This window comes from Sander lucioperca, chromosome 5, assembly GCF_008315115.2.
Source record: "Sander lucioperca isolate FBNREF2018 chromosome 5, SLUC_FBN_1.2, whole genome shotgun sequence".
Lineage (NCBI taxonomy): Eukaryota > Metazoa > Chordata > Actinopteri > Perciformes > Percidae > Sander > Sander lucioperca.
In genome coordinates, this window is record NC_050177.1 from 33,628,001 (window position 1) to 33,641,459 (window position 13,459).

Sequence of the window (13,459 nt, forward strand, 5' to 3'; positions counted from 1 at the left end):
CCCTACCTCGCGGTTTTGCTGCTGATCATGTGTAGGTGGCTTAAGAGATAAGCCGGCAATAATTATGATTTTATTCATACTGTTACATTGTTGACAGTGAGGATGGTATTTTTTGTTGTACTAACTTTTACAGAGTCAAATGTGAAGAGACTCTGGACAAGACGGTAAGTCAGTCCCTATTTTTGATATTATACTAATATCCCAAGAGACAAATATCACAAACTCACTGTTGAGTAGCTTAAAAAAAAAAACCATTATGTGATATGATTAATTAAAGATTTTCTTGTGTACACCACGAGGTATAAATACAACAGAGCTAAATCATGACTAACTATATAAATATTTTGAGGTGATAGTCCATGCTAGAATGTGGTAGTACAGTATTTTAATCTCATTGTAAATTACTAAACTCACTATACAACATTCTAAGTCCAGACATGAGATATATTTTCTGATGTAATGAAAATCGTCCTTAGTTACATTGTTTGGGTAGAAAGAACTACTAGTAGTTTCATGTGTCAGAGTGGGAAGTATGTGTGTGTGTGTGTATCTGTGTAGGTACACCGTGTCTGTATTTGGCATGTGATGTCATCACAGCAATCCCTGAGGCTGTTGTCCAGATACCTGTCACAGTTTCTGTGTGTAATTTGAGCACGGTAAGTGTTTGTGGGACTTTTCACTGAGTCACGCGTTTGTCATGACACATTATCACATGACACAATCACCTGAAGTCTTCAAGTTTCTGCTAAAGTGATGAGAGATATTTTACTGATTTTTAGAGAAGATCTGGTGAAGTATGGCATTAATAGTGTACAATATCTCAAAATATCAAAACATATATTGTTACTTTCAGTGGTGGAAGAAGTATTCAGATCCTTTACTAAAGTGAAAATATCAATTTAAAAAAATACTCCACTACAAAACCTTACTTAAGTATAAACGTGTAAATATTATCAAAATGTACTAGTAAAAGTAAAGTACAAGTACTCATTGTGGAGTAAAATGTTCCCTGTCAGAGTGATTTACTAATATATACTGTATAACGTTTCTGGATCAATATTTCTGCTGCATTAATTTGTATGTTACACTTTACTGCTGTAGATTTTTAGAGTTGTGCTAATTTTAACTCCTTTATATGTTGGGTAGTTAAATCTACAGCAATGCATCATATTCTATAACATCATCATATGTTTGTAGTGTTGCTGTCCTGTGAGAACCACGTAAAAGTTTTTCATGGTGTCAGAAAAACAGCCCTGTTTTTAGCTTTGTGACGATGCATTTCTCAGCTGATCCAAGAGGCTTTTTAAAGACTTTATTTAGCTTAAAAAGTAGGAGAATTTTCTCAACACATACCAAGGAACACTTCATCTTTCAGTTTATCATAAACATTCAACATCAACACATCTGGACATACATGGCTTTCACTGGACAGGATGGGGATGAAACAACTGAAAAGTAACTAAAGCTGTCAGACAAATGTAGTGTAGTAAGTAGTAAGTAAAAAGTACAATATTTGCCACTGAGATGTAGTGGAGTAGAAGTATAGATAAATGAAAGGAAATATATGAAGTACAAATACCTCTGATTTGTGCTTTGTAAAAGGTAAATGTGTGAAAGTCAAGTAGTGTAAATGTAATATGGGCGAATAAAAGCTACACACAGCTGCCTGTGCAAGTCGAGATGTAGGACATTTTGTGTGACTGAGGGTTTGTATTTTTGGCATGAGGAAACTTTAAGTTCCTCATTCATCTTCACTGTTCGTGACAGGGACTTCTAAAATGAAATGTTTTTGGCTTTGAACAATACACAGGAAGAACGTTTACTTCCTTATTTTGTATTAATTCTGTAACTTCCTAATACATGTTTTCATCATCGGACTACACTTCACTCTATGGGCTCATTGGTACTGTCCTTATGTTTTACAAATTAACACACACACACACACACACACACACACACACACACACACACACATACACACACATACACACACATATATACACACACACACACACACACACACACACACACACACACAAGGGCTGTGTTAATGAATAATTAAACAAAGTCTAAATCTAAAGAAACAAAGGTTTGAATTGAATGTAGACGTAAGCGTACTGTGACGAAACAACAACAACAACCTGCAGTAGACACCAGTACCTCGTAAAAAAACGGTCAGACTCGTTCCTGTTCCCATGACAGGTGAATGTTCAGCAAGGTGCTCTGCAAGTGGCTACATGTACATTTCCAGGTAATGTCTTATCAAGTAGCTGCACCTGCAGAGGAAAATGGTGAACTCCCTAAACATCTGTGAAAATCTACTGCATACATCTGTTGTATCCATCCAGCAAACAACACATTTTTGAATATTAAAATGTGGGCATACATGAGTCTCTATTTTTGCATAAATGTCAGTCCCATGGAATTTACTTTTAATAAAAAGCCTCTGCTTTACATAAAGTAATCAAATTCTGAATTGCAAGAAAGGTTATAGAAAGTTGCATGAAAGAAAGTTGCATCAAGGAAAGTTAATGTAATAATTCAACATGTTTGTGACTTTGTCAAAAAAACAAAAAGGCAACCACCTGATACGTTTACTGTAGGTAAATCTAGTAAAAAATCTAGGTAAAAAAAACCAGGACCCTCATATGCAAATCAAGAAACCTGAAACCTAATACGATTTAAAAGTCAAATCATACAGCCAGACAGAGCCCAATGCAACACAGGTCTTATATTCCATGGGGTTATGTTAAGTCTATTTTTTGCAGTAGTGCGGTGAGTTTCCATAGATTTCTTGTAAAGGCAAGTGAAAAGAAGATTGCACAAGTCAAGATAAGACCAAACAAAAAAAATGGCAACTACAAAAATGTGAATCATTCTCTTTGTGTGAGATTGTGTAAAATATTGTTTGACCGATGAAAAAAAAAAAGGCAGTGTTATCGGTGTGTTTTTGAAACTAAAGTAGTTGATTGTCCACAGCAATGCCCAAATTTCTTGCCTTAGGCTGAATCTGTTGACAAAGTTTCATGTCTAAGTGCAGTTCTGCATACTATTACAGCTATGCTATGCATGTGCTTTATTTGTGTTCTTGGTTTTATTACAATGAGTTGTGTATTGTAACAATGCTGCGAGAATGGAGCAGTTGAGTATCAGTTAGGGTATCGTGTTGTTTTACATATTTTACCACTATTGGCCTGGTTTTAGAATTATGAAATTTACACATTGTGGAAAACTTGTTACCAGGGTGTTAACAGATGTGAAGATGCATGCTTTGTTGCTGCATAAAGGTTAAAAAAAAGAAGCAGTGGTTTCCAGGAAGCATTAGCCAATCACGTCTGCTGTTATGATTCAAGCTGTATCTGGTTTGAACTGACTTTATCTGGTAGTCAACCACAGAATTTCAGAGTTCTGAACACTGGCTGTAGGTCCATGACACACAAAACCCGTTTTTTTCTTGGAAGTAGGAACTCGATAATCCTGAACACTCCTTGTACAGAGACTGCTGCCAGCTGCAAATCAAAACCAAAGGAAGGAAATAGCATTTGATTTATTTATTTGTATTACCTTGTGTGTTAGACCCTTCAGAAAAGCTTGAGGGAAAAATACAATTTGGAAAGGCATCAGAAAAGCTGTCTTGTGTGAAATTCCTTTGAAAATCACATCGTTTTAAGCATCCCTTTAACCAGCAATGCTTTAATATTATAATACTTATATATCTTCATTTATAGAGCAATCTTTAAAATTAAAATCAACAAGATAAAACTAGATAAAACCAATTCCAGTAATGCAAGATAAAAACTAATTAAAAAGCGAAATACGAAATACAAAAAAAAAAAGATTCAAACAAAATAGAAAACTCAGGTAAAATCAGGATACTGACTCTTACTGACTCAGTCAGGCTGATGTTTTGTGTGTAAACAGTATAACCTTGCACATATGATAATCCACTAATACTTTAACTAAACAGACATGAAGATGCTCATGAAGGGTGTTTTCTGCAAAACCAGACAAGCAACACAACACAACACAGAGAGAATGCAATGGTGGCTCCCCCTGCCTGTAAAAACATACATATACAGTACAATGCAAATAAATAGTTAGTCTCTTGAAACGATTGTGTTCATTCTTCAAAGTGTAGCCCAGAATGCACCGTAGCATTCATCATTTTAGAATAAATACATACAGCAGTATTTATCAAAACTAGTTCTTGGTATTTGCAGTTACGGTTACACCTGACATGTGATTGTTATTATTATATTATTATATAAGGAATTTGAATATTTGGGTACTGTATGCGCTGAACATATGTGAACATATAGTGTGACTTCTATTCCTGCAGCGAGCGTCATGATGTCAAAGCAGCCATCTTTGGTGTATGATGCATTTAGGTTTTCTCTCAATAGGCCACTAACATTTATAGAAATGTCTTTAAAATGTGTGTATGTGTGTGTGTGTGTGTGTGTGTGTATGTGTGTGTATGTGTGTGTGTGTGTGTGTGTGTGTGTGTGTCTGTGTGTGTGGGGGAGGGTATCGCAATATTTTCCGTGGCAATACTGTATCGATACACGGAGGCCAAGATTCAATGTTTTATTATATAAATTGCACATGAGAATTTAACTTTTGGGCTAACTTTTTTTAATCAATTAAAATTATTAAATAAAATTGAAGTGAGATGAACAAACAAAGAAATTTATATTTTTTTAGACAAAACAGATGTTGACAACGTTTTCCTTTGGGGACATAATTTGAAGTCGGAAAAAAAGGTAATAAATTGCAATATATCGCAATATCGTATTGTGACATAAGTATCGTGATAATATCATATCGTGGGGCCTCTGGTGATTCCCACCCCTACTTTAAAGGTGGATTATCAGAAATAGAACAGTCACTCAAGCTGAAGTAAGAAAAAAAGCCACATTTTCTGAACCAAATTTACAGTATTGAAGCTGGAAGATGAAGAAATTAGGATGCATGTTTTTGATAGGGAAAACCTATATTCTTCATACTGATGTACAATAATGCAAAATCACATGCCAGAAAAATGGTCCCGATGGTAAGCTACCTGGCAGGTGTGTGTCTAGGTTTGTGTGGGAGGATGGGACGGTGAGTAGCCTATGTGTGTACATGTTTGTCTGTGTGTGGGGTTAACCACAAGACAACAGAGATACTCACCCTGACCACTGACCCCAGGTGACCTGTGTTAATTAGAGGAAAGCCTATAATGACACAGAGCTCAAATGTCAGCCAACCTCAACGGCCCTGTTGTCTATCAAACAAGATACTCTAGATATTTTAGGAGATATTCCCACCTGCGGTATTCTTTCATTTATTTCATGTTCAGCATGACAAACAGATGATGTTGACTCACATAAAAACCGAACAGCTGTGATACAGTATTTTGTGCTATGCTAAAAAGAGACTAAGCTTATTCATTTTTTACGTGATTGAAATCACAGTATTTTACAGTTTTTGCTAAATTGACATGCTCAGAAAGTAATGCTTGGGCCTAAAACTAAATGTGCTTTCTGTCTTTTGAGATACCCCAAAAATGATCATATACAAAAGGTGGTATATACTGAAGGTATTAGTTACACAGACAACCTACCATTAAGTCCCAGGTATGCATTTATGGTTTAATGTTTGCAATTGTATCTCTAATGGAGATTCAAAAGAGTAGTATCTGCTGCTCTGTTAGGTCATAGACTACCAGGCTGATATTCTCAATGCATTTTGTTTATTTAAATATTTAACCATATATCCTCCATTTTAAGAAAGACACCTTCAACATCCCCACTGACAATCAGACTGGTTAACTCAAACGCAGTGGGGGTTTTTCTCCCAGGAGGGATTATGTAGCTGAGCAGCAAAAAACAAGGCCTGTCATTGTTGCGCTTTTCTCTTGCACAGAGATCTCATTCAGATGGTGATGCAGCTAGTTTCTTCAAGGTTGGCACATTCCGCTGGTACAAGAATCTTTATATTATAGTAAAATCAGAAGTGACTAAATAGTTGCTGTAAGCATTTTTTCGGTAAATGTGGTGTAAGACAACATTTTCCTCCAGAAGTCATACTGTCCGTATTTATTTTGTTAACTGGTGCCAAAGACTCGACAGGTGCTTATGTTTTTAAAATATGTTTTTCATAAAGAATACTGATGTTTTTCCCATTCGACACCAATTGCAGTTGAAAAATACGAGTGTATTCCAATTTGCAAGTGCAGTTTGAAGGTAAACATGATGCCACCTTAAGCTGACTCCACCTTCAGTCGTCTAAGCTGTATAAAGAAGGTAGAATCAGTTTCTCCCTCTCTCTTTCTCTCTCACTAAAAGTCTTATGCAGGACGTTGAGCCAACAGGATCCGATATCGCCTTCATCTCAGGAGGGTTGAGCCTGCGGACACAGAAGGCCCTTCTATCCCACAGCGCTCTGGAAGAGAGTCTTGTTCAACTCCTTCTTCATCCCCAGCTAACTATGTACTCTGCAGGCTTGGAGATCCTTGGGATGACCCTGGCCGTGGCTGGCTGGCTGGGGGTGATGGTGGCCTGCGGCTTGCCCATGTGGCGGGTGGCTGCGTTCATCGGTCAGAACATTGTCATCTCCCAGGTGATCTGGGAAGGCTTGTGGATGAACTGTTCAGTCCAGAGCACGGGTCAGATGCACTGCAAGGTGCACGACTCCATGCTGGGGCTGCCGGTGGACTTGCAAGCAGCTCGTGCCTTGGTCATCGTCTCCATGGTACTGTGCATTGTGGGCATCGGTCTGTCAGTGGCTGGTGCCAAGTGCACCAACTGTAGCCGGGATGTGAGCAGTAAACCAAGGCTTGTGGTGGCTGCTGGGGTAACCTTCGTGGTGGCTGGACTGCTGCTGCTGGTGGCTGTGTCCTGGACAGCACACGCCATCGTGCTGGGCTTCTACGACCCGTTGCTGGAGGAAACGGGGAAGAGGGAGTTTGGTAATGCTCTGTACTTTGGCTGGGCTTCTTCCTGCCTCCTCATCCTAGGGGGAGCCCTGCTCTGTTGCTCCTGCCCACCCATAGCAGCTGCAGCACCGAGTGGTAGTGGCTCCGTGCCCCATCGGGTGGACTACTCGGCTGTCAAGATTATGTCAGTCAACGGATACCCCAGAAGAGATTATGTATGAACATAGTGACATGTGGGAGCAGCTGATGATACCATGACTAGTGTTAGCAAATTTGTGCACAGCAGATGGATGTTTGGTGGCATGGATGTTAATGCAGCATCATGGGCTTTGGCTTTAAGTATTAATCACTGATGCATGTTTCATAATGTGTTTTGTTATGACCATTTTTCTGAAGTGGTGGGCATCTTATATTGCTTTTAATATTGTATTTCAAATATTAATACATTTTACTTGTAGGTTTTTTCTAAGAAACATTAAGATGATGTCTATCTATATTAAAAACACACAATGTCTTTGAAGATTATTATTATTTACTCATTTTTCAAGCCTTCTTCATAGCAGAGATACAGTTTAGAGTAGGGGTGGGGGGAAATTGATACAGTGTAGTGAATGTGACATACATAATTCACCTTTGTTGTTAAACGTAATATGTTATACATGTAATTTACTGTCCTTAGTCACTTCATGTAAGTACGACTGTTCAGGGATCACGGTCCCTTTAAATGTTCTGAATGCGTGATGACGTGGGACCCATGGGGGTTGGTTTTGCTGGACAGCACCATTTTCTAGTGAAGTGTATTTCCTATAAAAAATAAACAACACATGCATTTGTTTGCTCAATGTGAGAAGTTGTCTCTTGCAATTTTCTGCAATTTCCACAACAGCATAGTATAGCGATATTTTCCGTGGCAATCCTGTATCGATATACAGACAGCAAGTATCAATCTATTATTATATATGTGTTGGTCAGTTTTTCTGATTGACAATCCCATTTTGCAGCAATAAAATTGAAGTGAGATGAACAAACAGAGAAATGTATATTTTTAGATAAAACAGATATTGACAAAGTTTCCTTTTGGGGGCATAATTTGAAGTTTGAAAAAATTTGAAGCTGGAAAAAACGTAATAAATTGTTTAAAATCGCAATAATATGGTATCGTGACATAAGTATTGTAATGATATTGTATCGTGAGGCCTCTGGTGATTCCCACCCCTAGTTTAGAGTCAGAAATTGATGCTTAAATTTCCCCAGTATGTATAGTGTACTTTTCTGTATACTGGTCTCTAAACCAATATGTTGCACCTTTGCCTGTGGAAAATACTAATTTTATTAAAAAAAAAAAAAGAAAAAAAAGAAAAAAAATTGATGCTTAAATGAAGTGTAACATAACGATGCCTGCATGAGTTCTTTGGTATGCAAAAACGGGGGCAGATGCCTGCTGTAGAGTTCAGCAGAGTCTGACCAATAAGAGCATGTCAAAGTGCATGCCGAAATTAGGTATTTAATTTCAATGTAAATGGAGAAAAGAAACAATGGGTGGCTTGTTTCAGAGGAGCACCTTATGCTTTCCTTCCATTGTAGTCTGTCCTCATTTTGCAAGAGTGAAACTGAGTCAGAGATAAAAGTCTCCTTCTGCCAGGGGATGTAACCTGCACTGTAACGGAGTCCAAACTTAGCCACAAAGACCCTATTGATCAGATGGTTTGCAACTGTTTACTCCCCTGGTGGGATTTACTGTAATAAAAAGTGTATCTTATTGCTCAAAGAGTAGTTTGAAATCTCTAAAAATCTAAATGACAAAGCAGGTACTGTAGCAAAAATAATGCCTCTTTGGATTTGTTGTAGAAAGTTAGAAACACCTCAACAGTGGGCCTGCTGCATTTTGAAAAACAAAAAAGTTTTACAAGCCTGGGCTACTCATCAAGCCTTGCTTAACATTTCTACATTTCAATCTGCATGTCAATCTGTCCAACAGTGAAACCAACAGGTGACAGCCTCCATTTGAGACTAGGGTTGCACATTTTCTGGTAAATTTCCGGAAACTTTACATGGAAATTTAGCTGGGTAATTTTGGAAACGTTCCAATTTGGAAACTTTCATGGGAATTAACGGGAATTAATGGGAATAAACTGGATATTTTTAATATTGCTTTCCATGGAAAGTTTAGCTGGGGAATTTTGGAAACATTCCAATTTTGATTTACTATGCTTAGTGGGCTATACAATTAAAACACATAGTTTAATAATAGCAATGGGTTATATATTAATCCCCTTATCCCGTATTTTAAAAACTAAATGTTGGCAAGTATATAGTAGCCTATGCTGATTACTGCGTGCGTGCATGTCATTGACGAATATAGGGAGGACATTCAACTGAAGTTGCATTAAATCAGGTTGTTTTAACCAAGATTATGCTGCAAGATGTGTTTTTTTAGACTACATTTAAGTTCCCTGTTAAAGTCTAACAGTATTATAACAAGTAATATAAAAAATATCTAGTTTATTCCAGTTAATTCCCATGGAAAGTTTCCAACTTTGAAAATTCCCAGAATTTTGCAACCCTATTTGAGACTTCTCAAACTCTTGTTACTTTCAAACTGTTTAAAACATATAATTACTACAATGTATATACGACTTAAATTATGCGATATACAAACTCGCATAGAAATTCAGTACTCCTGATTTACAAGCAATATACAAGCAATAAAATTAAAGTACAAGAAACAAAGATAGAGGTTGAAAACCTGTCTTGCTTTCTTAACCTGCTTTGGCTTAAGGAGTGAGGTTAATGATCTCCTGAAAACTCCTTTTGAATGACCACAGACCCTACTGGCAGGATTGTGTGACTGTGTGACACTTGTTGGTAGTGTTTTGATCCTTATAGTCCCATTTTTTTCCCATTCATGGCCTCAATGGGTTGGTTTTTTGCACATCATCAAATACATGGTCTCCATTATTTCAGTCATCTTTTTTGAAAACTGCAAATTGACAAACTCAGAGGTTGATGAGGGATCCTGGTAAAACTACTGGAGGTCAGAATGTGTGTGAGGAGGGTTGTTTTCTGTGGCACGTGCAAAAGTTAAATTGCGGTTGAAACTCCTGATGCACTACAACCTTCAGAGCAAGGACACTGATAAGACCCTTGAGCACACACACAAAGACAATTGCTTCCAACACACTGGCCCACTCTCTCTTTGTAGTGCTGGTCCTTGCAACTATCTCTAGAAACACGTCTATGTCCTGAGAGAAATACATGTGCTATTCATAAATGATATTCCTGTGTGCCTTCCACATGCAGACACTGTATGTTTAAAGGGGGGTTTGTCTTGTTTGCATTGCAGTTCCCGCAGGTGGTCTCAGTTATTGACTTCCCATGGTAACCTAGGCAGCATCACATAGCAGCAAACACTCCAACGTTGTTACCTAATATTTCATCCTCGTGGGGTTTCTCACTGAAACAAAGGAGTGTTAATCTGATATCTGAAGATCTTTTTTGTGTTGAGAGAAAAAAGTTATCATCTCTAACATGTCTTTGAGGTTAGTGTGTCAAAACGGCAACGGGCTGGCTACATTGCATGCGTTAACATATGTGAAACGGATGTTCCAACACTACACTTCCACTATAATCAATGAAACTGGCTACACCGAGCACGAGAGCAGCGCATAAGTGGTGCGTATGCTTCGCGGAGAGCTGCTCGTAAAGCGTAAAATAGGACATTTATTCTAATAGGTCTTCTATTTATATTTTTTTACGTGAGATGTGTGCAGCCCTTTTACACAGAAATGGATCATAAACTGTCTATATTGCTTTTAGATTGAACTATCGATAGACAGGAAACGACTTAATGACTCAATGAGCGTATTGGCAGTTTGGTTTTGAGAGTTTCTGTTTTAATGTCTTGTTTCCCTCACCGTGTCCTCTGATAACAGCTGACAGTAAATTGACCTTTCACAGCGCTGTGCTGGCTCCACAAACTGAAGAAACAACAATCCCAAAGCAAAGGTTCTCCGTCTCGCCTGTGACTCACACATTCTTACGCCGTGTGTGTGCAGCAGGTGTAGCCTGTTAAAAGATACATTCCGCAGAACATCTGCTCTGCGAATGGTCCGCATACGTTCCGCGTTCAATGTAGCCAAAGCGTTACACACTAAAAAAGGCATCGTTACTGGAAACATTCTGGGTGTCATTTCTAACAAAATGTTTGAAACAACTTTTGTATAACTCATCTAATCTTAAATTTATTTTTGGCCTAATTTATGGGAAAATTGCTGATAACATACACTTGAAATATCTCCCACACACCTAGCTAAAATAAACATTTCAGTTGCCTCCTTAAGCTGTTAAATGATGATGGTTACAGTAAACAGAAACGTACGGGCCTTCCATGGAAATAGAGATGATGGTTTTATCAAATTCATTGGAGGGATACACAGGCTCTTCCCTGTTACAAAAACACCCTCCCGATAATCAGAGCACTCCCACTGGTTTCCAAAGAACTATCCCAACCCATTTAATCTTTTCTTCCACCTCCACAATGCCTCTCCATTGGTCTTCGTCAGATTCAATCATTTTATAAAAAAGAGGTATAATTATTTTTGACAGGAAGGCTTCAATTCAGAATTATAAACAACTGACTCCTGAGTACAATGACAAATCTGCAGGAGTTGATATTGCGCCTTCCACTTTCAATCAATCATCCACCGTTCTTTCCCATGTCTGTTATCCTTTAACTACACCTGACCTGAGATACAGGCCCCCTGTTTACTCTCCCCATACCCAACTAGGTGGGAAACTAGGCAGGGCAAAGGAAGTTGAATGATTGAGCTGCTTTTTGTACATTTAAAGTAAGTGGGACAAAAGCCGATTTGAACTCTGCTCTGGCCAATCACCAAGTGACTCCACCTTCTACGCTAAAAAACTCTAATGCTTAGAAGCGCAATCAGCACTATAGAGAACACTCACTCAATCCACCTCTGACTACCGAGATAGAGAAGACCTCTGTGCATTTTGACTCACACAGAGTTCAGACATGCCTTCAGTGGGACTGGAGATACTTGGATTGGTTCTGGCTGTCCTGGGATGGATCTCAGCCATTGTATCCTGCGCCTTGCCCATGTGGAGAGTGTCAGCTTTCATTGGGGTGAACATTGTCACAGCGCAGACCACCTGGGAAGGCATCTGGATGAACTGCGTGGTCCAGAGCACAGGACAGATGCAGTGTAAAATCCACGACTCCATGTTGGCTCTCAGCCCAGATCTTCAGGCCGCCCGTGCCCTCACTATCATCTCCATTGTGGTGGCTATCGTGGGAGTTCTGGTGGGCATAATGGGTGCAAAATGTACCAACTGTGTGGATGAAGAGTCGGCCAAAGCTCGGGTTATGATAGCCGCCGGAGTGGCCTTCATCGTGGCTTCTCTGACTCAGCTGATCCCTGTGTCGTGGTCTGCTAATACTATCATCATGGAGTTCTACAGTCCAATTATACCTGAAGCACAGAAGAGGGAGATAGGTGTGGCTCTGTACCTGGGCTGGGCTGCAGCTGCATTTCTGCTCATTGGAGGTGGCATCCTCTGCTCCAGTTGCCCCCCAAAACCTGAGAAAAGGTACGGGCCTCCATCAAAGATGATGTACTCCCAAACTAGGTCGCTGGCCCCAAGTGGTCACGATAGGAGAGACTATGTCTGAACTTGCACCTGCTCTTTTCTCACACCTTTGCCATCATGGAAAAGACTGATCAGAGAGAACTGGAGAGGACAGTCCTTTTATAACCTATATATCTGTCTTCATGTTGAAAAGATTGATTGTAATGCCCCCATATAATGTATGCCCTATAGAACAGAGCCTACATCAAACTTTCTTTGTTAAATGTTTTGTATGTAACTTTGAGGCTAACAACTGAGGCTAACAACTATGTTATTGATGTGCCCTGTGTTTTATACTTTATGAAAATAATTGCATAATTTGTGATTCAAATTTAGAGAATAGGTGACTCTGCATTCATACTGTATTGACTGTATGTTTTATTAAAAAAATCTTTAGTTTTGATTAAGAAGTTCAACAAAGCCTGTCATTAAGTCACATAATGCAGTTTTGTTATTTATACATTTTGTAAATCACTTTATCTGAAATGTGTTGATGTCTGACATAATTTTTTTATTTAAAGGCCTTGTTTGTTTTTAACACAAGTTTTCTTGATCATTTAAACTTTTGAAGTACTGTTTCAGGTTGTCTTTCATTATTAAGGCTGAAACATTTCGTCATTAAAGTTTGAGGAAAATCATATAAAATACACCTATCAATGACTTTTCAATTCAATTTGCAATTCAATTCAATTTTATTTATACTATCAAATCATAACAAGATTTATCTCGAGACACTTTACAGATAAAGTATGTCTAGACCACACTCTATAATTTATAAAGTCCCAACAATTCTAGTAATTCCCCCAAGAGCAAACATTTAGTGCGACAGTGGCGAGGAAAAACTAGGAAAAAAGCCAGACACAGGCTCTTTGTAGGTGGTGTCTGGCGGTGCCG

The 13,459-nt window shown here is 38.5% G+C and overlaps 3 protein-coding genes across 3 annotated transcripts in view; 2 read left to right on the top strand and 1 right to left on the bottom strand.

The window, feature by feature from the left end:
- Positions 1-13,459, bottom strand: part of LOC116039885 (claudin-4-like) — a 69,999-nt gene that overhangs the window by 26,006 nt on the left and 30,534 nt on the right. The gene's annotated exons all lie outside the window — the stretch shown is intronic.
- LOC116039849 (claudin-4-like) lies at positions 6,293-7,448 on the top strand. Its single transcript, XM_031284931.2, has one exon. The coding sequence runs from the start codon at positions 6,334-6,336 to the stop codon at positions 7,138-7,140; it is 807 nt and encodes a 268-aa protein (XP_031140791.2). The 5' UTR covers positions 6,293-6,333; the 3' UTR covers positions 7,141-7,448.
- On the top strand, positions 11,782-13,186 carry LOC116039868 (claudin-3-like). Its single transcript, XM_031284948.2, has one exon. It carries the CDS (start codon positions 11,952-11,954, stop codon positions 12,606-12,608), a length of 657 nt encoding a protein of 218 aa, XP_031140808.1. The 5' UTR covers positions 11,782-11,951; the 3' UTR covers positions 12,609-13,186.

Excerpts from the sequence above, each read along its gene's own strand:
- LOC116039849 (XM_031284931.2), top strand. The coding sequence starts at position 6,334 with ATGCAGGACGTTGAGCCAACAGGATCCGATATCGCCTTCATCTCAGGA.
- LOC116039868 (XM_031284948.2), top strand. The coding sequence starts at position 11,952 with ATGCCTTCAGTGGGACTGGAGATACTTGGATTGGTTCTGGCTGTCCTG.